General features: G+C 45.8%; 2 protein-coding genes across 2 annotated transcripts; both read right to left on the minus strand.

The window, feature by feature from the left end:
- Positions 1–339: 339 nt before the first annotated feature.
- On the minus strand, positions 340–1746 carry LOC128716060 (uncharacterized). The gene is made up of 4 exons (XM_053810983.1): positions 1522–1746; positions 938–1413; positions 532–832; positions 340–456 (listed from the first exon to the last, which is right to left on the minus strand). The coding sequence occupies exons 1-4, from the start codon at positions 1744–1746 to the stop codon at positions 340–342; spliced, it is 1119 nt and encodes a 372-aa protein (XP_053666958.1).
- An 18382-nt stretch (positions 1747–20128) lies between these two features.
- Positions 20129–22899, minus strand: LOC128710961 (DNA ligase 1). The gene is made up of 2 exons (XM_053805825.1): positions 22112–22899; positions 20129–22028 (listed from the first exon to the last, which is right to left on the minus strand). The coding sequence occupies exons 1-2, from the start codon at positions 22897–22899 to the stop codon at positions 20129–20131; spliced, it is 2688 nt and encodes an 895-aa protein (XP_053661800.1).
- Positions 22900–23714: the final 815 nt, after the last annotated feature.

Consider the following 23714-nt stretch of genomic DNA (forward strand, 5'->3'; position numbering starts at 1 on the left):
AGTTTCCTACAGCCTGCACTACCGATCCCCGCGGATCCACTGAACGCGCGACTCGCTTCTAGTGTTTCTATCTCGTCGAATCGTCTAACAGCATTCGGTGTTTTGTTTTTTGTTTGTTTTTGGCTTACATAACTAAAAGATACATCCATGGCGGAAGATATGAGAGTAAGAAGGATATTACGACGAAACGGACGAGCGTGGGAAGGTATAGAAACAATCCGATCGGGCCCGGGATCCCTTCTTTGAAGAGCGTGGTTTTGGTTGCTTTTTGTTTTCGTTGGAAACTCTTATATGCTCGGTGATGTGGTGATCCCCAGCAGTGAGGATGTGGGGGATGGCTTACTCGATATCATGGAATTTCAGGATGGCACGTCCGGGAATCTCCGAGCTGGCCAGCTTGCGCACCACATCGGCGGCCTGATCCGAGGGAAATACTGAGTGTGGCGGTGGTTCAATCTAAAATTGGAAAATTTGCAGACACGCGTTACTGGACGGGTTCCGCCTCAAACCGTGCAACGCACGCGACCGTACCTCGTTGGAAGAAACTAGCTTCACCAGCTGATGCAGCTGCTCGATCGTACCGGTCGGTACGGCTTCGATCGTTTGGCCCCGCTCCTCGGCACGCTTGCTAAACTTGGGCAGCAACTTTTCCGCCACCTCGTCGCTGATGAAGATGTGGCCACCCTTCGTCAGGCACTGCATCGACCGGTGCAAGCTGCGCGATGTCGTACCAAAGTCGATCACGATGTCCACCAAACCGTCGCAGGCGTCGTGCGTGCGTTCGATCAGCTGCTTCTCGTACAGATCTTCATTCCACTGGACAATGTTTACCCTGTTTGGAGGTGCAACGAGAGGAACAAAATAAAGGGAAATGATTACCAATTAGTCTCATGCCATCGCTGACGAACACGTGGAAGAGGGCGGAGCGATCACCTACCGTTCACACTTCTTCGCCACCAGGAACCCTTCATCCCGCAGGCTCGCCACAGTGATCTGTATCTTATCCTTGGTGGCCGGTGTGTAGAAGTGCTGTGCGGCAATGCGCACCGCCCACAGTGCCAATCCACCGGTACCGACGATCAGCATCTTCACCTTCTCGCCCGGCCGCGTTTTGAGCAGCTCGTCTACGATCTTGTGCGCGGCAATGATGGCACTCTGCGCCAGCAGGGCACCGGTCGGCAGTGTGGCGGCAACACTTAGCGACAGCTCGTCCGGTATCGGTATCAGATACTTCAGGTCCGGTACCACCATCAGCTCGGAGTACCCGTGCGGTACGCCCTCGTACGGGTACAGAATGACACGTTGGCCCACCTTAAACCCACAGTCTGGTTTCAGTTCGATGCCGAGGGACTCGATAACACCGGCCACCTCAAACCCGGGAAACAGGGCCCCGTCCCGTACGCCCTGGTGTGCCTGCGGGTTGTGCTGGATGGCCACCGAGGTTTGATGGTGCTGGGGCGGCGCACTGTCCGGACCCTCCTCACTGATGCTGGTGAAGCTGCCGCTCTGCATCTGCTTTGCGAGCAGATGAAGCGACGTCGTGATGTCCCCGGTGTCCGACAGCTGACTGCTGATGGAGGAGATCGATGTGGATTGGTTCTTGCGGTAGCAGGCACCCGCATACACGACCAGAATGCGGGCACCCTGGGCCGGTGTGTCCGGTACCGGCACGACCAGGTTCAGCACGCAGTCCTTCAGCTTCGGTGCCGGTGTTTCGATCGACACCTGGCGGATAAGCTTGCTCATGGCGGCGTTTCTGAGGCGTGTCGCGGTGTCCAACGATATGGAACGGCTGCGGGAAAGAAGACAAGCAACAGAGAGCGAGATGTTATTAAAGAACGCTTACGATCAGTGTCTTCAAGCACTGTGCGTTGTTTTGTTTTATCTGGAAGCAAAACACACAACTAACGTCCTGACAGCCGAACGAATTGTTTCCTTTTGTGGCCACTTTTGCTTTACTCTCGGTGCGATTGAGTAATGGTTGCAGCCGATCACTGTCATGACCTTCAAAGACCTTGTCGCTATTGCGAACCCCACGCTGCTGGGAGAGCAGTACCAAATCGCAAACACGTACTAAGAGCGATATCACAAGGCTCTCACTACGTATGTCGGGGGTACTCACATGACCGAGCAGTTTGACAGCTGTCAGTAGGCGTTGCCACCATCACACAACCACCAAGACACCGCGCGGTGTTACTAAGTTGCGGTAGTACAGTGGCGTCAGACGGTGCGATTCCCATTGAAACAAACCTCGAAATGGAAAGTCACTTCCTCATCCGTCAAAAGTTTATTGATCCCAGGCGAAAAGTGAAGACGAATAGTCTCTTCTACAGCAGATTATCCAGCAATATGTGGAGGCAAAGATGGCGGTGAACGTTCGCTACCATCTTCACCGAGAGACCGTCCCGGAGCAGATGTAAACATCGCGCTCTTTCGGTGTTTGTAGTAGCATGCTCAACAAACCCCCGAAGAAAAACATGCCAAACTGTACACGGAGCAGCATCCAACACCCACCAAATCAAGCTAAGCATTTGTTTCTTGGCAAGTTTATTATTAGACAGGCATGGCACTCGCCCTCGCCGTTGGTGTGTAATGAGTGTAACACGAAAAAAAAAAAACCTGTGCCACGAACACTGTTGTGTGGAAATGGTGCGATTTGTTTCACGGTACAAGCAACATCGACCATTACCTAACCCGGGGCCGCTGTTGGTTGATGTTTTCTGACGCACATGTCCTGCACATTGTTGCAGTGGAATGGCATTGAAGGGAATGGGCTGTTACGAAACAGGACGAAAAAGCTCGTGTAGTAAATGTTACACAAAATTGTTGTGAAGTTCTTACATATTACAGCAGGGTTTGTCAACCGTTTTTTTAAGGAAAAAGTTCAATGTAAAGTAAATAATTTATTTTTAAATTCAGATGATGTGTATATGTAAAAGCTAACTTACTCTTTAATTCTAACGCAGATAAATCAAACTTTATTGTAACGTTAAACAGCAAAGCTATAGACAGTCTTATTTAAATGTTCAAGCTACACAGCACAATGAATACAATGGCCTAAAATATGTATGTAAATATGTATTCAATCTCTCAAAACACAATATAAACGATGATATAAAGGGAATTTTAGTTATACGCATTCTTTCCGTAATTCGGGAAAAGACTGTAAGTCTTTCGCGTAACTCGAATTCCCTCTATAATATCGTTTATATTTAGTATTCGGCGATCGATTTCTTCTTGTCACGTTACGAGGCACATTATTGATTGATATTTTAAAGATTACGTCGACAATTAGAGTAAATTTTTACCAAACTTAATGTTTTTAATATAAAAAGATAATATATTTTTGGGAAAACTTATAATTTGACAAATAAAAAAAAGTATTTCCACATACAAAACTACACGAATTGTCAAAATTTTGGGATTAGAGTCACTCGGGTGAAGACTGTGTATCGAATTTCCTTTGACTATTTATTTATACATCTTATTGAAGAGTTGGAATATAAACTTGTATAAGGGCTCCGAAAAAAATCGCAACTATATTGCGTTAAACTACGAGGCATTCTTGTAGTTATTATATTTTCTATCCAATTAACTAACAAGTTTCCCGTTTTTTCTATTTTGTTATTGCGTTTCCATGTATTGCGAACTGCCGTTTGCAGAATTCCTTAAATTATCTTTGAACTGTCAGTTTTCAAAACCTCACTTATTGCGAATTCACCATATATTGAGTATGGCATACTGCGGGGAATTGTTGTGTATTCAACCATTTAATAGTCATCACGTATGGCAACACAGTATGGCAAACCCTGCAACCGTTGTGTGAGATTTTTGAAGCTTCAACATTTTATTAATCACCAGGCGCCTCCATGACGAAGGGCGATTTTATCAAACTGATGCAATGCCTCAGTCTGGGCAGCAGTGGGGATAAGAAATTAAGCATTACAACATAAATATTTATCGTCCACAGCTCAGTTAAACCTGAAAAACACCTTCAGATTCAGCGTCTTCAAGGTGGATAGGTTTGCTGGAATTTCTGTATCAAATTACTCGATCCATTTCATCGCTGCGATGGAAATTTAATAAGCATCCCGCCAGCACACGGATCAACCTGTCAGGTCCAATCAACGCACCAGACCGCAGATGAGGACAACGACCCTTAGGCGCGGGAAATGGGAAGCGGAAACAAAAAACAACCCGGGGCGAGTCTATTGCCCTTTCGAGGGCAGAAAGCAATGCAAACGGCAAAGGCAACGTAATGCATTCTACCCATAGTGTGGAGAATATTGTGTGTGTGTGGGTTGTTTTCCTTAAATGCTCAATCACGGCTCTAGCGTGAGCTTGATTAGATAAGCAGAAATGAAGAGGAACTTTTACTAAGACGTGATCAAGTCTGGAACGATAAGCAACACCCCCAGCAGAATCATCATGTGTGTCTCGCCTTTGTTTGTTGTTGAGTGTATATTTTTCAAACGAAGGGTCATTGGGTGCCTCAATGTCGCGGGGCAAACAATAAACTGTTTTAACGTTTGTTTAGCAAGCTGAGAAAATGGCACTTGTTTAAGGTTTGTATGGAGGTTTTCACTGCATAACAACGCACATGCCGGGCTGTCTCTGTCCGCTTATTGCCAGTCTGATGCATTTGCTTTGCGCTCCATCAGCAAACAGCGATAACTTGTGCTTGCGGAAACAGTTTGCATGGCAAGCGAGTCAACTTGCATTCCTTCCATCAATCGATTCCACGCGACTTGGAGGGAGAGAAACATCTCCAAAGGCATCTCAACGGGGTCCACGTGTCCGTGTACAAGGCTGTCAAGCCCCACGTTGCCGAGGTTTCCAGCGACATTACGTAAAGTTTATCCCGTTCCATACCGAAAGCTCGTTATGCAAAGAAGGGAATAGCACATTAACGTTACCGGGCGAGTTACGGCAACTGACAAACCCGTCCAGTCTAGCACATCGGCCAAAATGGCCGACACGAGCTGTCAGTCGTCACTTGTGTGCGCACACGACCGGAAATGATCGAGATCGAGGAGCATAATCCACGCGGAAGCGTGGCGATCCTTGGAGTGCAAAGCACTCACTGCTACCCCCAACACACAAACACATATATACGGTAGGAGGTAAAATGGGGGTTTTGTTTGATAACGCTGCAAATGCAAACACCGAGAAGGTCACGTGCAGCAAAAAAACCAGGCAAATCCGAACGAACCTGCCGCTGCTTGAACCCGGTCGGAGCATCATCACAATAACAAAAACATGCGAGAATGGTGGCGTCGGTCGATCGAGAGGTGAAATCTGGCGGGTCGGCTAATTTTAGAAATCTAGTTCACCATGCTGCTAGTGTCCGCTCGGTAAACCAGACCACATGTGGGGGGGGTGCGCGTTCGGTTGGTACGTGTTTCGTCCCTTCAATCCGGCCCTGTGTTGTACTGTAAGGGGGTTTGCGTATTTACAAAACAAAGTACCCCACCGGTGGCCGATGATCGGTAAGGGAACGAAGCGATAAGACAGCCCGGTACAAGCTTGCCCCCTCGGTGTGGGGTACTCACTACACGCTCACTCCCTTACTTATCGGAGACCGATTTGACGAGGTCAATTGCGGTGCGTTGATGGCCAGTTAAGAATGCATGCCGTCAATCGTGGGTTGGGTTTGATTTTCCCATTTGCGAGGCTGCTTGATGAGCGATTGTGGAGATGCTCCGGGCTGGTTATTAACCGGTATTGCAAATAAATTGCCGTTGCCCTGACCGTTACATTGTGATCGCAATTACTGTTGAACAATGTAAACGTTTAGCAAAAGTGATCATGAGGTGAGATAACTGGGGTTTCTCGCTTATGCTACTAGGTACGAGAGGAAATCGGTGTTTTTAGCATTATATATTGAAGCATTTAGAGTACTTTAGGCACTTAAGTTTAGAGTACTTCCATTGATCTCAACTAATTCAAGGGCATCTTCGAAACAAGTTCTAACCGTCAATAATTAACCATCAGTGATTCTTCTTTAACAATATTGTGCGCAAAATAAATACATCTCAGCCTAAACGAAACGGAAAATTGTGGACGAAAAAGTAAAAAAAAGCAGCCAAAGTGTCTACCTTGACTGCTTAATCCACCGGCAATTTAGTCCAGGATTCGAAAGAGCCTGAAAGTATGCAATCTGCATGGTACAGAAGGCTTTTCCCTGGCTTTTCAGAGATTGTCGGTGAAAATATTTACATTTTAGTCTTTAAATCAGAGAAAACAACATGAAAAAGTACAATCCCTCGCCGATAGGCAAACGGTTAAACATCTACCAATTGCATACCTCCAGGCGCATCAGTCCAAAACACCAATCCCAAAGCCATAATCTGTTGTTTTGAAGCGTGCACAAAGTTCAACGTAGTGTTTTTTTTTTTGTTGACAGACCAATTCAATTCCAAATGCCGTAACGAAACCTTTTTCACGTTGGCACGTTAAATAAAAGTTCAATTACAACCACCCTGCTGGTGAATAAATTCCAGCAATGTCATCCCTTTTAAATGCACAACCGTATTGAGTTGGTGAACTAAAAGCATTTTAATTAGCTGGAACCCCAACCCAAGGACAGTCCAAGAGCACAAATAATTATGCTTCAACGGGTGTGTTAAAGTTAAAATAATTCTTCGCTGCGAATAAAATCAATGCCAAGCGAGACGTTTGATTGCGGAACAAAACGAAACACACAAATTCAGTAAGAATATCATGCTGCAAACGTTCTTTGTGATCGATTCCACGAAGAAGGATTTGGCGTTTGCGACCAGCTTTGCGACGCCAGTGCACGCTATTTGCTTCCTTTGTCGCGCGGCTTTATGCTAGGGAAAACCGGTTCTATGATCTCTCCACCTTAGAACGCTAGAACATTGCAGGAAGCAACAACCGACTGTTTACAGTTGCTTCACGGACCGTTTGTGCACTTCACGGCCTTGTTGGTGCGAGCGGAAGCTTTTGGAGCAAGGGTTTGGTGTAAATACGCGTCGAACTGACTTTCACGACCCAAAGTGTCGTTGGAAGGATATAGAAACAAGCCTCTTCTGGACTTCTTGCTTAGTTTAATTCAGGTGAATTGTGATTTTTAAAATTATATCGAAAAAATACAGATTTATTCTACATACAACTCTTGAACTAAGGCTCAATTGTTTTTTTAACGGGAGGATGCGGGAGGAAAATATTTTGTAAAACTCTGAAAACTGGGAAAATTTAAACCATCCCGAAGCTTTAATTTAATTCCCCGTAAATCGAGGTCAATATCCTTCCCTATCTTCCTAATTCACTGCCATCGAACAAACGGGAACGAGGCCACAACCACTGCGTAGCATAGAACAATCGTAAAAAAAACGGCTCATCTTCGGCTTAACACCGCATTACAACGCAATTCGCAGCGGCGTGGCTCAGAACAAGATCTCAAATGAGAAGACAGGAAGAATCTAAACCATCGCAGACAGGGTAGCAATCATTGGGCTAGTAGGGGAAAGAGCGGAACCAAAGGGGCTGTGTTTGTTTTGTCAAAGCACACAAAATGCACACAAACCGTATTTATAAACAAAAAAAAAACCGAAAGGCGGCCCCAATTCGCACACCCCATAGCGAACCACCCTCGAAGGGGGTGGGGTGTTACGATCGCGCTATAGATCACCCCATTCAATTTACCGGTGAGTGAGATGACATGTTATGTCATTATACAATGGGACCTTGCTTTTTTTTGGTTTCAAAAAACAACCCGTTTAGAAGGAAAAGTGAAAATAACCGTGGAAATAATTACCCAATATCTGACAGTAACAAACTATCCACCTGTACCGCCATACTGTACGGTATTACAGTTGAGACGTCTTATGTTTTTCCTTTGTTTTTCACTCGGTTTACCACTATCAAACAGCACACGGTTTAAATGCCTTTCGGTCTTCAATAATTCGTTCGATTTGCGAGATGTTTTGCCAAGCACAGCTTCACGTTCCTTCGGTATGTTCCGATTGTCCTTGAGGCGACTCTTTGCGATAGGCTTTACGAAAATTCGTCACAGTTCAGACAACACACACACGCACGAACGTTTTTTTATGAAAACACACATACACAGTAACACGCGCGCGCGCGCACACACAATTATGTATGTTTATGTTTTTTTCTCCCCCTATCTTTTGCGTATTTGCAAACTTTGTTTTCTTTTAAGGGATTGTCTCGTTTTGTTTTTTTTTTTAAACTTTAGGCACAACTGTCTTCCCTTTGTTTAATCACTTTCTGTTTTGTTGCTTGTTGTTTTCTCCTTAAAAAAACCTTCTCTTTTTCACCGTTTTCCTTTTCGTTTTTGCTTGCCTCGCACGTGAAACTATGCAAACTGTTTTGCCAGCATTTCACCGCTACCGATAGTTTTTCCTCGATAAAGAGCGATTTAGCAGAGAAAGAAAACACGCACGAACGAACACGATTTTACTGCACGCGCAATGGCTTCCCAGGTCGTGAAGCGGATGGGGACGAAAAAAAAAAAATATACAAATCCGGACCGGGAAATTACAAAACGGGCGACTTAACTCGATGCTTGCCGTCGAACGAATGACCAGCGCTGTGCAACCGTGCCTGCTACGATGGTACCGCCGATGTGTGTAAAACGCAACCCTCCGTGCACACCCGTCCCCGTTCCGCACAAGGGGGTGTTGAGTTGGGGTGTGTTTTTCATAAAATAATGATATTTTTACTTGCCCTGACGGGCCGCACACACATGCAAACGTGATGCAGCGGTGTGCATGCGTGTCGCTACACCACCACTACACGGCACGCGGGAAACCGGTATCGTGGTTTTGTGCAGCTGTGTGCGTGTGCGCCTGCGTTTATGCGGTTTTTGGTTTTCTCCTTCAGCCATCGCTCATTCTTTCCCTCTCTCTCTCGTGCGCTTTCTTTCTCTGTCGCGCGCAACTTCTCACGGTCGCTTTATCTATACCGATGGGAAACCCTTTCGGTTTCGTTGTCCCGAGCATAAATGCGCATTAGAATTTCTTCAGAAGCATCGGTAAGTGGAGCATAATTATGCTGCCCTTAACGGACAGGAATTGTTCTTCAGACAGATGGGCATTCCGATAGTCTAGCGGTGCTCTAGCACACCTCGGCTTTTATTGGTGGTTGGAGTCGTTCGCTTTGTTTGTACCGTCATAACCGCCACCGATGTCAACATATACGCGCGCACACACACACACATACGGGGGCACGCGCACGCGCGCCTTGAATCCCCTGATCATGCAGCGAGCGAGTGATCAGCGAAGTTGTGGGTACGGCAAAGGGCCACACCATGAAGCATGGAGGGGTAAGTGTGGGAGTGTGCGTGTGTGTGTGTGTGCTTGTTTTGGATTTGCCACGGCGGGGTGGAAAACAACAAGAGCGCCCGGTGTATGCTATGTGAGGTTGTGTGTGATGCGCTCTAGTTGGAGCAAGAAGATACATGCGCCCCAAAACCGACGGCGACAAACTTGCGGTAGAGGTCAAAGTCTTCGAGGTCTACTTCTACCTCACCTATACTGTGCAAAAGCGGTTCCAATTCCGCACGGCGGAAGTGGAAGGCAGTGTGGGTAGGAAGTTGGTTCCCCACTTTCTTCCACATCCAACGGCACAGCTGATTGTGCCTCTGCTCGCCAGATATCGGAAGCCGTCGACGCCTGCTTAGATGAACGTTCAAGCAGCACTGAACACAAAACTGGAGATTACGACCGTTTCCCCAGAGTTGCTAAGCTGCAGTATCTGCTTTTGTTGGTAGCGGCCTTTAAATGTCAGCACCGTAAAACAACAAACTGTTGTCCAACGGTGTGATCGCCCATAATCAACACTTTGTTTACGACTTCGAATTAGCGAACCGAAGGTTTCCGCCTTTTAGCTTCCATCACGCACCGTCATCAATGCCAATGTCCGGCTGTTGGTGACACACTAACGTGCCAGAAGGAATTCCTATCCACCAGCACAACTATCCCCACCTCTGGCGCCAATAACTGCCGACGCTACTCTGTCCGCGGGAAGTCCATGGTCCCAAGCCGTCTAAGCCTTTCGGAGCAATCCAAAGCTCAGACGATGCCATCCAATTAGAGTCAATTTAGTCCAAGCCGGAGGATAGGCTAGTCTACAAATCTGATTGGTGTCAAACGGGCAGGTCATCTCAGTGGCATCTTGGATGTCAGTAGACGAGAAGAAAAACAAAACTAACAGATGTAATTAAGAGTGCATTCGCATCAGGTACTTCTGATCTCACACCATCAAATCATCCATTCGCAGCGTGCTTCTTCGATCAGACCTTTATCACCCATCCTATTATCACCTGTATGGCACACCGACCTGACCCTGTTAGTGCACAGGGCCCGGATGCGTTGTTTGCCAACCACTTGTACATCGATTTTATTGCCCAGCCAGAATATTACCAATAAAACCACCTCCTGCCGCATGTTCATCCGACGGCACTTGATGGGACTGATTTTTTTTCTGGGTGCAGCTAGCAATTAGAACCTCCCGCGCGGGTTATCAGGTGTTAAGCTATCTGCAATCAGGGCATTCGGTAGCGAATCGATTCGTCGATGATCATCACACGAGTTCGTGATGCAGAGAGTCACCAGGAGCGCGCGTGTACCGTCTGCACACGAGGAAGGTACATAAGGCTGTTGTAAATACGAATTGAGGCCAGAGGGTTGAGGTTCATTATTAGGTTTGTACCAATGTACACCGGAACCAACTAACCGGACAGCTGCCCATGGCATGATTTACGCCACGCAAGTGTCTGAGGTGATGTTACCTCATACTTCAGTCAAGTCTACACTGGGCAGGCAACGTTGGAGAACTTCCAACTTAATGTCTTAAACTTCATCGTCACCTGCGTAGTACTCTCCAAGATAACGCCTTAAAGTACCCAATGCCTTACATTACCCTGCACAAACTCAAAACAAAAAGTCCCACAACGACGTGAAGCTGTTTACTGGTTGTCAATACAATTATCTCATTTTTTGCGTCCTGACCAAGCGATAAACGTACGAAAACAAAACTATCTCCCCAATATACCACCAGCAAATAAGCGATCCTTATCTAAGTCCAACCGAAGCGTTGATTGTTGCTGTTCGCACGATGAACATGGGAAGAATGAGTACAAAAAAAAAGCAAAACAAAACAAAAGCTGTTCACTTTTGTCATTCGTTAAATTATCTTGCTTTCATATCGTTGCGAATCGAATGCGCCACAATGTACGTGTATAAACAAGATCTTTGAATAAGCGTCCTGACCTCAAAACAGGCAACCTTGAAGCATCGAGGAAGTACATTCTGTGCTGTTTAAAGTGAAAGAATATACGTGGGGAAATATTAATAAATATCGGCGGAGAAAATCATGCAACCACACGATGGTGGGCGGTGGGATGATCTCCGTCCACCCGGGTATACTCAGCTGCTGATCGGAGTGTCAGCACGATCCTTTCTCTGCGGAAGGACTTTCGCGGTTATAGACCCGGGCAGAGGATGCGACAGCGCCCTTGATGTAGATCATCTGCTGGTTGCGACTACTTCCGACGTTTTGTGTTGTGCGAGAAGATCTTCGACCACCGGCAACGACGTCATGCTCCATGTCTACTTAACCGCCCATGGCGGGGATACTATGAAAAGGGTTTGTTGCGTGATTGTTGTGATGGCGCTAGCTATTTTTATCACAAACCACCATATGGTACAGTGGTGGAACGCTACATTAACATGGTGAGAACCTTTGTAGATTGCAAAGGTTCATTAAACAATTAACCTCCAAATATTCATTTAGAATACAAGATGTCGTTTAATATCAATAGCTTCTTGGAGGTCGATCTCTCGAGAATTAGTTTTTAGTGTAGTCATTTTCATATTACAGTATTCCATGCACAGAATATGCTTCAAAATATTCTACATTGAAATGCAATATGGCGGAGCCTCTACTAAACCTCACACCTCTTCACCGTTGTCTCACTAAGTGATGAGTAACCAAACATATTGTCGACTGTTGGCCTTTTGCACAACCCCGGCGTATTGCACATTGTACCGTACCGCAACAAGCGAACGTGCACGAACGAACGGAAATGGTGGTTCAATCCCCATGCCGCCAGAAGGTGACGGTTTCGAAGGTGATCGCTTTGCCGACGCGTGATCAGTGCGTGATCCGTACTTGCGCTGCGGTTACGATAAACACGCGTGTGCCAGCTCGTGTCTGGCCACCGGGGAGTGTTCGTCATCAAAACCGGCTGTTTGGCTTCGATATCAACAAATGTTTTATTTATGCGGCAACGGACAGAAAAGAAACGGTGAAGCGCGCGCGAGACCTGTTATCAGTCGCACCTTCTGGTGTGATGTACGTACGGAGCATGGCACATGGTAGATGGGTCAATCAATTAAACTACATCGTGGAATATGTTTTTGTGGTGAAAACAGACAACAACGGACTGACTAACTGGTAGCTGGTAGCGTGTTCATCAGCCATTAATCTGTATAATGCACTACTTTTGTTCTATTTATAGCACCGTTCTGAATTCTTATCTCATCCACAAAAAGTGTGTTGTGTCACTGGTGTCTCGGGTGTCGGTACTGTGTTCCAACTATCCCCCCCCGGCTTGGGTGACCTTTCATTTAATCACTTTCTAACGAGATGCAACGGATCATCTGACCAAAGACACGTAGACCGAATGCCGTCCGTGCGTGCGTTTCGACGTCATTGGAAGACCGAAGGGAATCGCCCCGTGCTTATCAGCGCACGTTACTTATTGCCGGATTCCCCTTCAGAGTGCGCCACACACCGGTTGGCTACCGATTAATCCACACGCTCGGCTTATCAACACCGTCAAGTGAGGCAATAGACCGGCCGCGGGATCCCTTTTATTGACCAAGGTCGTAAAGAAGCGGCAAGTCAAGCTTCAATAAGATATCGTTTAATGCCTTGTGTAATATTGGTCTAATGCTTAGATGATGCTTTGAGACACTTCCAAGGCACAATTGTAGCATGAGCGCAATCGTCAAAAGGGAAGTTTCTAATACTTCTTTGTTGCTACTGTCTGATTCAATGTTGCACCTGCTATGTACATTTGTTTGGAGTGCCGTTCAGCTAGCCAAAGTTAGTCTTCTTGCACATGATCCCTAGATTTACTTACTTCCTTATCACACGCTACAACCACTTGGCGGTCTTGGCCTGAAGCAGGAGTCCTCTGAGCCGCTCACGGTCGGACATTCTGGCGGACGCATCAACGCCATCACTCCATCTCAATTTGGACCCACCACGCTCCCTCTGTCCATTTGGACGACCTAAAAAGACTTTACTGGCTAGGTCGTTCGGTGTCATTCTCATAACATGGCTAACCCACTGGAGCCTGGCGAGTCTTATTCACTGTACAACCATGGTTTCGTCGTACTGCTCGTAGAGATCTTCATTGTAGCGATTCTTCCATTATCCTTATAGACTTACGAGGCCTGAGCATCTTCCTCTCAAATCTAAGTGGGTTTCGTCAGATGCGGACAAAGTCCATGTCTCAGGAGCGTCTGTGAGTGTTGGAAGTTGGCGTCACCTTCGTTCGTGGCGATATGTGTTTTGAACAGAGAAACTTCCGCGAACTGTAGAAAGACCGGTTGACAGCCATCACCCGCGTCTCTCAATATCAATTGTTTATGTCGGTGCTGACTTTTGACCTAAATTAGACGAAATTTTGGACAACTTCGAAGGTGCGGTCACTTATCTGTTCCTCACTCCTGCTTAAGGATTTTTGGGAAACCACTGGCAGGGCCACTGGCGGTGTCACCACCAACTTGGTTTTTTCCCTTTTTAAGCTCCAAGCCAAGAAGGTTTGCCGTCGCCTATTTAATCCTTTGGTAACTCTGGATTCCAATAAAATTAGTTGAATATTACCCCTGCATTTGTAGGACTGTTCCTTCAGATACTGATAAATTTGAAGTTGTGCATCACAATTTTAAACGCAGCTTCTCTACCTTCTAGATTTGTTCCCCAGCATTATAACACGATCTTATGATATAAGGGTGAAACATGAAATAAGAAAACACCAACCGAACCTTCTAGACAACTTGTCGGCAACGGTGGCACACCAAAGATACACCAACACACACACACACACAATCGTTCAGCGGTGTGCAGCGGAGGTTGTGATGGAAATCCACCGTGTTATTCATCGTACCGCACACATGGCACAGCGGTGAAATCGGGAACACGAGACATCCACCACGAGATGATCACTCCCGGATCGCATGATTCAAGCTTACCGCAGGCAACACCAACACACTGGCAAAAAAAACAAGATACGTAAACCATGCGTCAGGTGCGGTGGATGAGGTGCTGCGAGGTATTAAAAAACATTCGAAACCGCTGAAATGTACCGGGCCAACGGAAGGAAAGACCGTGCAGCGTCACGTCGCACACAACAGCTGATTCGATCGTGATCAGATCCAATCGGGTGGAAATCGTTTGGCAGATCCGTAAATAGAATGCACTCTTCGGGGCACTGGTCAAGGCATATGCACACGAGATGGTGCAGTGTGTGACCGGCATTTTGTGGGAGAATATTTGTGTTTTTTATACCATTGCAATCTTTTTGTACATTTTAAACAAAGTGTTTAGAGCCTTTTAAACTATAAACAAATTTTAAAGCTTATTTAAGAAAGTGTTAATAAATTGAAGATTACAAAGTTTAAAACCAATAATATATTATAATAATATATCAAATCATATTTGCCATTCATTTTAGATTAAAAAATAATTGTTAATGTCAAAAACCATCATTTGCACAATGTTCACAAAATTCACAAAGTTCTGATCTATAATACTCTCATGCAGCCCCAATTTCTCCCCAAATAAACCCCCCTGATTTAAACTGCCCCTAGAAAACTTGGCGCCGTGCACTTCATTTCACTTCTATTTCACCTTCACCTGATGTAGGGACTGGGCCGTACGGCAACAAAACACACGAAAAACGCACTCCCTGTTCCGGGTTGCCAACAACCGGCCCCATATTTGCCTGCCACATGTCTTACCTTCGAAATAAAAATACCCCCAAAAATGGATGAGCTTTAGCACGGTTGAGCGATCGATGGTTCCGACGCTGGTTCCTTCGCTAGCAAATATTGCAAAAAGCAGTATTTCTTTCCTACACCGGCCACTACACCTTCACTAGCCCACGGGAATCAACGTCGAATGGCGTACGGCGTTAGTGCACGATGGACCTCTTTGCGTTACAACTTGCACTATCAAACCACATCCGGGAACGTCGATGCGATACGCGTGAACTCACACTCAACGAGACCGACTCGACAAGCCACGACTGACTAGGCACTGCACCAGCGGAAGACTCCGTACACCACGAAGATATCTGCCAGAGCTAACCAGGCTTAGCTTCCCAACCAATGCAATCCCCCCTTTCGCAAAAAGCATCCGAGAATAGCTCGAATACTCCGTACAGAAATGGGAATACGTGTGTGTGTGGGTGTGATTCCGTGAAGAGCTGCACACAGTTCTAAGCATCGCAAGTCATCCGAGTAGTCATTGATAGAAAATAGCTGTCAGATTAAATCCCGAGCCCGGGTTGGCACGATCCCTAGCTGCAGTACGCGACAATGTTCAAGTGCACGACCACGAAAATGTCTTACCTTTCCTGAGGGGTGTTTGTTTTTGTCACATGTACACGATGAGATGCTCGGTTAACGTTACTGTTACGCTTCTTTAGAACACGTTTGTAATAACCTTCTTAGAGTGTTAACTTCTCGAAGAGCTCTGAATCGAACGATTGTATACGTTCCGGATTTTGGTTCGTTCACTACTGAACTGCGCTGGCACCGTAGCCTCGTCCAGATCGTCAACGTAGCAGCTAGTAGAAACGGTTGTGCTTTATTCCCTACCCTTCTTATTTGGTACGTTTTGGTCTAGCAACACGTCGCAAACAACCGGGTGTACAGTGTCGAACAAAACAAGTGCAAATGGTGCAACAGCATGGAACAAGTGATTATAGCAATTGATAACTAAGATAAAATGAAAACATGAGCAATAGAGAAAGAGGCATCTAATAGCTTGGCAGGTAATCTATAATAAATAAATAAAGTCGTGTGGATTTGAAAAAAATAATGCTTCTTTGACTCTTTCAAAAAGCTCACCTCATCCCGAACAATATCTCCTATCGATGATTCTATTCACTAGGTCCCACCGGTATGCAATAATATTTCAATTTGGTGATTGAGATGGTCTGTCGATTACAGTCACAGATTTTTCAACGAACCATGCACTATATGGAACATGTTACAACGAGTTTAATTTGTTGAACTCTTTAAAGAAAAGTATCAAGTACCTCTCAGGCCAAACGGTTAAACGGTGCAAAAGGTCAAAATTATTCTACTACCTTTCGACGTTTGGCTGTACTTGCAGAGATGTAATACTCTGATTCATCACTAAATATCATTCCTTTCCATTTTTCCACACTCCAAGAAGCGTGAGACATCGACGAATTTGATGATTATTTTCTATTTATCACTAATATCACTTTTACACCGGACGTAGGGAGTACTATAAACCCTTTTTTCGTTTATTAGTCGCCTGACTGTTAATAAGCCAATATTCATGGACATTTTATTTTAATTTTTTCTTCAGATTAACTGAAGGTATAAATGGATTTTTTAATGCTTCTTACAATTAATAAAGGTTGATAATGGTACAATCTCAGGTTGTTGAAGATCCAGGACGACCTCCACTATGCTGGACCTGTATCTGTCGTGTCGACAGACAGATATTTGGTCAACAAACGTGATTTTGTAGATTTGTGCATATAGCATAATTCGTTTACAGTCGTACATTTCGAAGTCGTCAAAATCGTGAAAAAAATGTGTTCAACATTGTAGAAATGGCTTTAAGCTTACTTTGTATTTGTCTTATCATATAGCACGTTTAAGTTAACTGTTTCAGTAGTTTTCTCCTGTAGTAATACGTTCTTTAATCACGTTTCTCGAAAAATCACTATATCAGGTGACCCGAATGACCCAATCCTTTGGACATTATTAAGTGTCAACATGAATCTTTCTTTAACAAATTACAAAATAGCTAAAATTATGGAGATTTTTCTCGCTGTTCGGTACGAGTTGCACTTGTTTCGTCCGACACTGTATATTTGCCACGCATAACGAACTGCCGTTTATTTTCGCCTTTTTTTTGCCTCTGAGTGTGCGCGTGTAGATGTTTATCGGCGGTTTCCAGTTGCTGCTAGAGACAGGTCGAAACGTATGCTCAGTGCCAAGGTAAAGGCTACCACCATGGGAGGGATACGTTGGATTATTAGTGGTGCCCGAAACTTGTACGAGCCAGTCAAGAGCCATCTTCTGGTCTTCTGGTGGACGAGTTGAGCGCTTTTGGGACGTGGACGTTGTCAATGGTAGCTTTAAGAGCGTACAAATTACCGATAACGATATGAACCAACACACATGTTCATTCATCGTTACTATTCCGGGTGGCTTGTTTCTGTTTGCTAATTGGAGCAGTTTTCATGGTTATATGTTCTATGCTTTCCTTTTAAAACACGGAAGATCGTGGTTCGAATCTCATCTGGACCGGTCAATCTCCCGGTGTTAAAGTAAAAATAAATCAGTCAAGCCAATTCAAAGCAAACATACATGCATCTAGTAGCCTGCTAAGGCAATGGTCTAATCTTGTTGCGGGCAACATTTTGCTAGCGAAATGTGCCACATGTTGCCGACTGCGAAACGCACATCGATTCGAATATCGAAGGTGAGTGATTGTAGCAATATTTTTGTGATGGATTTGTGGAAACGGTCGACATTTTATTTCCTTTCTAAATGTTTATAAGGAAACGGATGAATGCAACGGAAAACATACTGAAGTTTTGTAAATTTAACGTCAAATTCTAAACTGTTGTCAGCGACGTGCATAGACCAGTCCACCAGCAACACCAGTTGCGGAACAGTAGACCAAGCCCTAAGCCAAAGCGAGAGCGGTAGAACGTAGTTGCCAATTGAACAAACGGCAATTGGCTTGTGAAAAATCCTACGGACAATGTTGTCATACAATTGCATCACTTTTGTGCAGACCCGTTGCGTAATCGTCAGCACATAGCCATGTGTTTGGGGTGCTGCTGCCAACATGTGGTGCTAGAATTCTGGAAGCTTTCATGGCAAACGATACAAAACGCTAGCGTAGAAATCGAAGCATCGAGCGAAGTTAACAACTCCACGCTACGCTTCCAGTCCAGTGGCTTTGGTGGAGTTTGAAGTGCAGCCAGCCAAGGTCAAGCCGAATGTCAAACAAGCAGCATCGGGAAACGTGCCGCTGTTGTTGCTACTTACGGTGAGTTACTGTTGAGTTTTCCGGCTATTTTGGCTGCTGTTTAACACACTGCCACTTCCAGGTACGCTCTGCAGGCACGTTTCTGAAGGTCACGAAGACACTGCTGGACCGGACGCACAGATGTTGGAGACGTGAAAGCAAAGTAAGCTAGCAAAGCTGTAGGTGTGTACAGCACCAACTCTTTACCGTGTATTGATTTTAACACCACTTCCTGTAGCAGATCCAACCAAATAATGGACACTTTTCACCCACTGATTGATGGCAACCGAACTGTGATAGCGGTCACCTTTCTTTTGCACAAATAACACAAACACACACGACGTTCACGGTGCACCCCCGGGGAAAAGTGTTTGCAAGCACCAAACCGTACCGTGGTCCACTTTCCGGCAGAGCCACTCAACAACACGCACGAAATGTGGTGTGCACACTCCGGTTTGCGGTACAAATTTGGGCCCGTCCAGCGCACTCTACGTTCGAACGTGGTATGGCGTGTGTGGGCCACATCCAGCTCGTTATGTCAATGAATGAAAGGGCGAAAAGTCGTCCGGGTGGTGGTGGTGGTAGTGCGTTTGCGCCGTACGTACCATCCAGTATCCTTTGAAAGTCCTTTGGCAGCGTGTTCACGCGGTCGGGTCGTGATTGTTGTGGACGGAACGATCCAGGGGCAAGTGTTCGGTGGCGACCGGTGGATGCAAGGTGCTGCTCTACATTGTTTTGATACTGACAGTGCAACTACCGGTCCAAAAGGATACAAATAGCGCTGTGTGTGTGTGTATTTTTCAGGTATGTTTTAATGTTATTGATAAAGAAGGATTGTGTTTTGGTTAATCGTAAGTAACTCCTTGCCGTAGTAAAAGTAGTAGTGCTGTATTTGGGGATATTCCTCTTTTTCCTTGATTCATCTTTTTTCACAATTTCTCACCTTTTTGTCTTTTTTTTGTACAGCCTGTATCTGTTTTCATGAGCCTTTAAAGTAAAAAATATGTCTGTTAAGTGCGGGATCCAAACTAATTTTTTATTAACGTCGCGTGTACTAATAATGCCTTCACAACGTGTAAATGAGGCTTAACTTGCTTGTACTAATAGCATTTAATCATGTGTAAATGTACAATAAGCATGCGTAACGAACACTAACGCATAACTCATCCTTATCGTAAGGATGTTACTAATACCATAAGATGTAAGGGGTATAAAAAGGAGGATATTATTGGACCAAGCGACATTCGAATTCTATCAAAGAAACGAAACAGATCTCCTTTCTCATTTCGCATATTCGGAGCGCAAGAAACCTCAACACCCCTTTCTGCGGCTGGAGGCTCCCACAAATTATTTGGAAGAGAGCAACTAGCGAAAAGGTAAATGATCGGTGTCTGAACGGCTAGGAAATATTGATGTTACCCGCACGGTTTGCAGCGCAACGATCTTACCTTTGCAGGGTCAGCAACTCGCACGCCGCTTAACAGTCATTGTCATTCGTACCAGTCTGGTAAATTTGGCTTGGTTGCTAAAGAAGCTCATTGAAGTCGATGCAGAGATGGAAAGATTGGAGCTCTTTCTGCGTTATCTTCTCCAAGAATTGCTGCGTGTTGAAGATTTGGTCAGAGGTTAATTTTCCGTTTCGGAATCCGGGATAGTTTCCAATTCCCTGCAACGAGTTGGACTACGAATGGAACTAGACGATCTCGTAGTATAAAGGATTCTCATTCATATAAAGGATCTCGTAGTATAAAGGATTCTCATTTAGTCGACCTCTAATTGAACTATAACGTAAGACAATCGATTCCACCGTCCAAACCACGCTTTAATAGAAATCTTCTTCCACGTCTCGTGCGGCAGCACCACCCGTCTGATTTTTAATCTGATCTTGATTTAGATACATATCCGAAACCTGCCGTGCGTTGGTCGCATCCGACGCTCCCTTGTCCTCGCGCACGCGAATGAACCGTGGAAACCGCAGCGAAATGCCCTTTTCCGGATCGATGATTCCGATCCCGGCCCGATGTACCGGGCTGAGGGACAGATCGGCACACAGTACCTCCCACACTTGGACCGCTTCGAACCAATCGTCCGGCACGACGTTCGACTCGTGCCGGTAGTATGGTTTGGCCTGCGGTATGATGTGTGAGCGGAAAAATTCCGTATGACGTTGCAGATCGTCATCGGAAAATCCGGTACCGATCTTGCAGATCGTCTGGTACTCCTCGTTCTCGTCGTCGTAGCAGGCGAGCAGAAAGCCACCGTACGTTCCGGTACGCTTTCCGCGTCCGCGATATCCACCGATTACAACCAAATCGAGCGAATCGCCCACCCCGGTCAGATAGTCCTTCTTCAGCTTCAACCAGTTGCGGGACCGTTTCGCGATTTCGTACGTAGCCTCGCGGGCCAGCGTCTTCACCATCAGTCCCTCGCAGTTGCCACGGACCGCCTCGTCCAGGAAGCGCTGCAGCTCGTCCAGATCGCTCGTATCGAGACGGGTCGCGTAGCGCCACTGGCCTTCGACTTCACGAAAGTGTTTATACAGCAGATCCCGTCGTTCGACAAACGGTCGCTCGACGAGCGGTTCACCGTTTAGGTACAGCAGATCGAACATAAACACGCACACCTGCACCTTGATGTCCGCCTCGTTCGCATCTTTGCGCTTTCGGGTGCTTAGCACCTGGAACGGTAGTATCTGCTTTTTCTCCGTATCCCAAGCCACGGCTTCACAATCCAGGATGGCGCTCTTGACCGGATCGGTGCGTGTAAACTCTAACCGTGCGATCACGTCCGGATATTTGCTCGTGTTGTTTTCCTGGTTTCTGCTGAATATTTGTACGCTTCCATCGGTGAGCAGATGTATTTGTGCCCGTTCGCCATCGTACTTCCATTCGCAGGTAAAATCGATACCGTCAAATCGCTGTAGTACTTCCTGCACACCCTTTGTCGGATGGGCCAGCATGGGCTTCAGGGGTGTGCCCGGTTGCATGGGACAGTGCTGGCTTAGCTGCAGTATACCGTGCTCCAGCAGCACCGGAACAATTCGATTGTAGTTCGGACACTGACAGTATACGGTTTTCAATGCTAGCGCTACCTCTTCCACCCGTGCCTTCACACGCGTTTCGGACTCGCCGGCGAGAGCGTTTACCACAGCCGGTTCCGCTTGCGGTGGTGTAAGTGCGCAAGCCTGAGCCAGTGCTTGCAAAAGCGACTGTTCCGCTACACCGATGCGCAACTTGCCCGCCAGCGAGCGTATGACGTAGCGTGACTCCGAGTGACGACAGGCGACAAACATTGACTGGATTTTGTCCATTTTCTTGGCCATCGACGTAGATCCCGTCATCGAGGCGATATCACGCAACTTTCCAAACACGACGTCCACCGTAAGCGGCGCCGGACGGAACATTAGATGCTGGCTGCTCTTGGACTGTTCTGCTACAAGTCCCAAATCACCAGTTGTCTGTGCGTCCGCCTTTATCTGTGCCAAACTACGTCCCGTGCTCTGCGCAATTGCTTTCATGAGGGAAAATTCTGCTATACCAAGCTCTACCCCTTCGTAGGGAGGAGCGAGCTGATTCAGACACAGATACACGCTGGCGAGCAAATCTTTCGGACTGAGCAGTATCACCGAGCGGAAATAGTTCGATAAGATCTCAATCATCCGGAGACGACCGCTCGTTTCTTCGATCATTTGAAACGTACGTGCCAGTGCTAGATATGGAACACTAGAGAGGGATGACAAAAAAATGGCACAGATTTTAGTACATATTACACGTTTGAAAGGAGAATGGTTAATGATCCAACTGACCGTTCATCCTTTTTCCAGAATGCATCCTTCAATGGGTGATAGTTTTTCTTCGATGGATCGTACTTCGCTCCATCATTGGACGGTGCACCTCCGTTCACACTTTCCGAATCATCCGATTGCTTTTTGACCGAGAAGAAAAATGATCGTGCAGCACCGGTGCCTCCGGAACCATTAGCGGCCGGTTTGGGTGGATCAGATTTCTTCGATGCGGATTCATCCTTGTTGGGTGATGCATTTTCCTCCTTCTTTACGACACTAACTGGCGACTTTGGCTTCGTTGTGGGTGAAGCCTTCTTGCCACCTTTCTTCCCCTTTGCAGCAACGGTTTCCTTCTTTGGAGTTGTTTGTATTTTCGTTTCCTTTTTTACGCTAACAGAACAGAACTCTTCTTTTACAGCTTTCGGAGAGGGAGTTTTCTTCTCTTTGTTGTCTTTGTTGCTCTTTGCTTTGACGAGTTCTTTGCGATCTTGTTCGTCCTCACTGCTGCTCGAAACGACTCGTGATCGTTTTGCCTTTTTGGTAACTTTCACGGGTGAATTTGAAGCTTCCTCATCTTCCGCACTGATGGTTCGTTTGCTCGCCAGCAAAGGTTCGCTGCTGCGGAGTGTAATTGAACGTCGGATAGAACAATAGGAAGAAACATGGCTTAGTGTTGACCGTATACGAAAGTTAGATGCGCGATAGCTATGCAAAAGGGTGACCAAGTCGGCGTTGCAACGGTGCACGGTGCTGTAACTCACGGTCCGTTGAACCAACGGCACCAGATGCATAAAATTGCATAACCGCATACTATCCCCGACAGCTACGAATGTCTATCAGACACATATACACACTTAAATGAGTATCCATTGCCGTAGGTCATATTTTCAATCCATTGCTGTAGGTAATACAACCGAATACGCACCTTTCTGATGATTTATTATTGTTCTCCGTTGATCCGTTCGTCACTGTGCTGCTTCCGTCCGATGGTGAAGCTTTCTTCGCGAAAAAAGATCTGCGACAAATGGAAATACGTTACATAAGGTAAAGACGAATCGTTGAAAACAAAATTATACGTACAAAATTGATTTTTGTGACATGATTTTACATGAAAACACAGGAGAAAGGTTCACGGTACGCGATGGACTACGATATATTTTGATGATGACGCCGGTATTTACGCGCCACTTGTCAAAGGCAATGTTGACAGCTGTGTTGTGGGAAAATGACGTGCTTCGCCAGTGCTGCCAGTTTGCTATAGAAAATTGGAACGTTGCTATAAAAAAACCATGAATTCATGGTGCAGTAGATAGAAATTCAAATTACTGATGGACATAGCACAAGGTTTTAGACCGTGTTCAAGCCTAGAAGCGATAAAAATCCTAAAATAAAAGTTATTGACTAAACTTGAATGTGTAACTAATAGTCCTCGTTTGATTTTTATGGGAATTACAAAAAGTTCACGATAAACGATACTGGCTTAAAAGCTGTTTAAGAATCTACCAGAACTTGATAAAGCTTTAATACCACAGCTTACGATTTACTTACGATTTGCATTGAAAAGTCATGAAATTAGATGCAGACTGTCTTAGTATTGGACTTTTTTTTTATTTCAATGGAATTT

This window comes from Anopheles marshallii, chromosome 3 (genome assembly GCF_943734725.1).
Source record: "Anopheles marshallii chromosome 3, idAnoMarsDA_429_01, whole genome shotgun sequence".
Taxonomy (NCBI): Eukaryota; Metazoa; Arthropoda; class Insecta; order Diptera; family Culicidae; genus Anopheles; species Anopheles marshallii.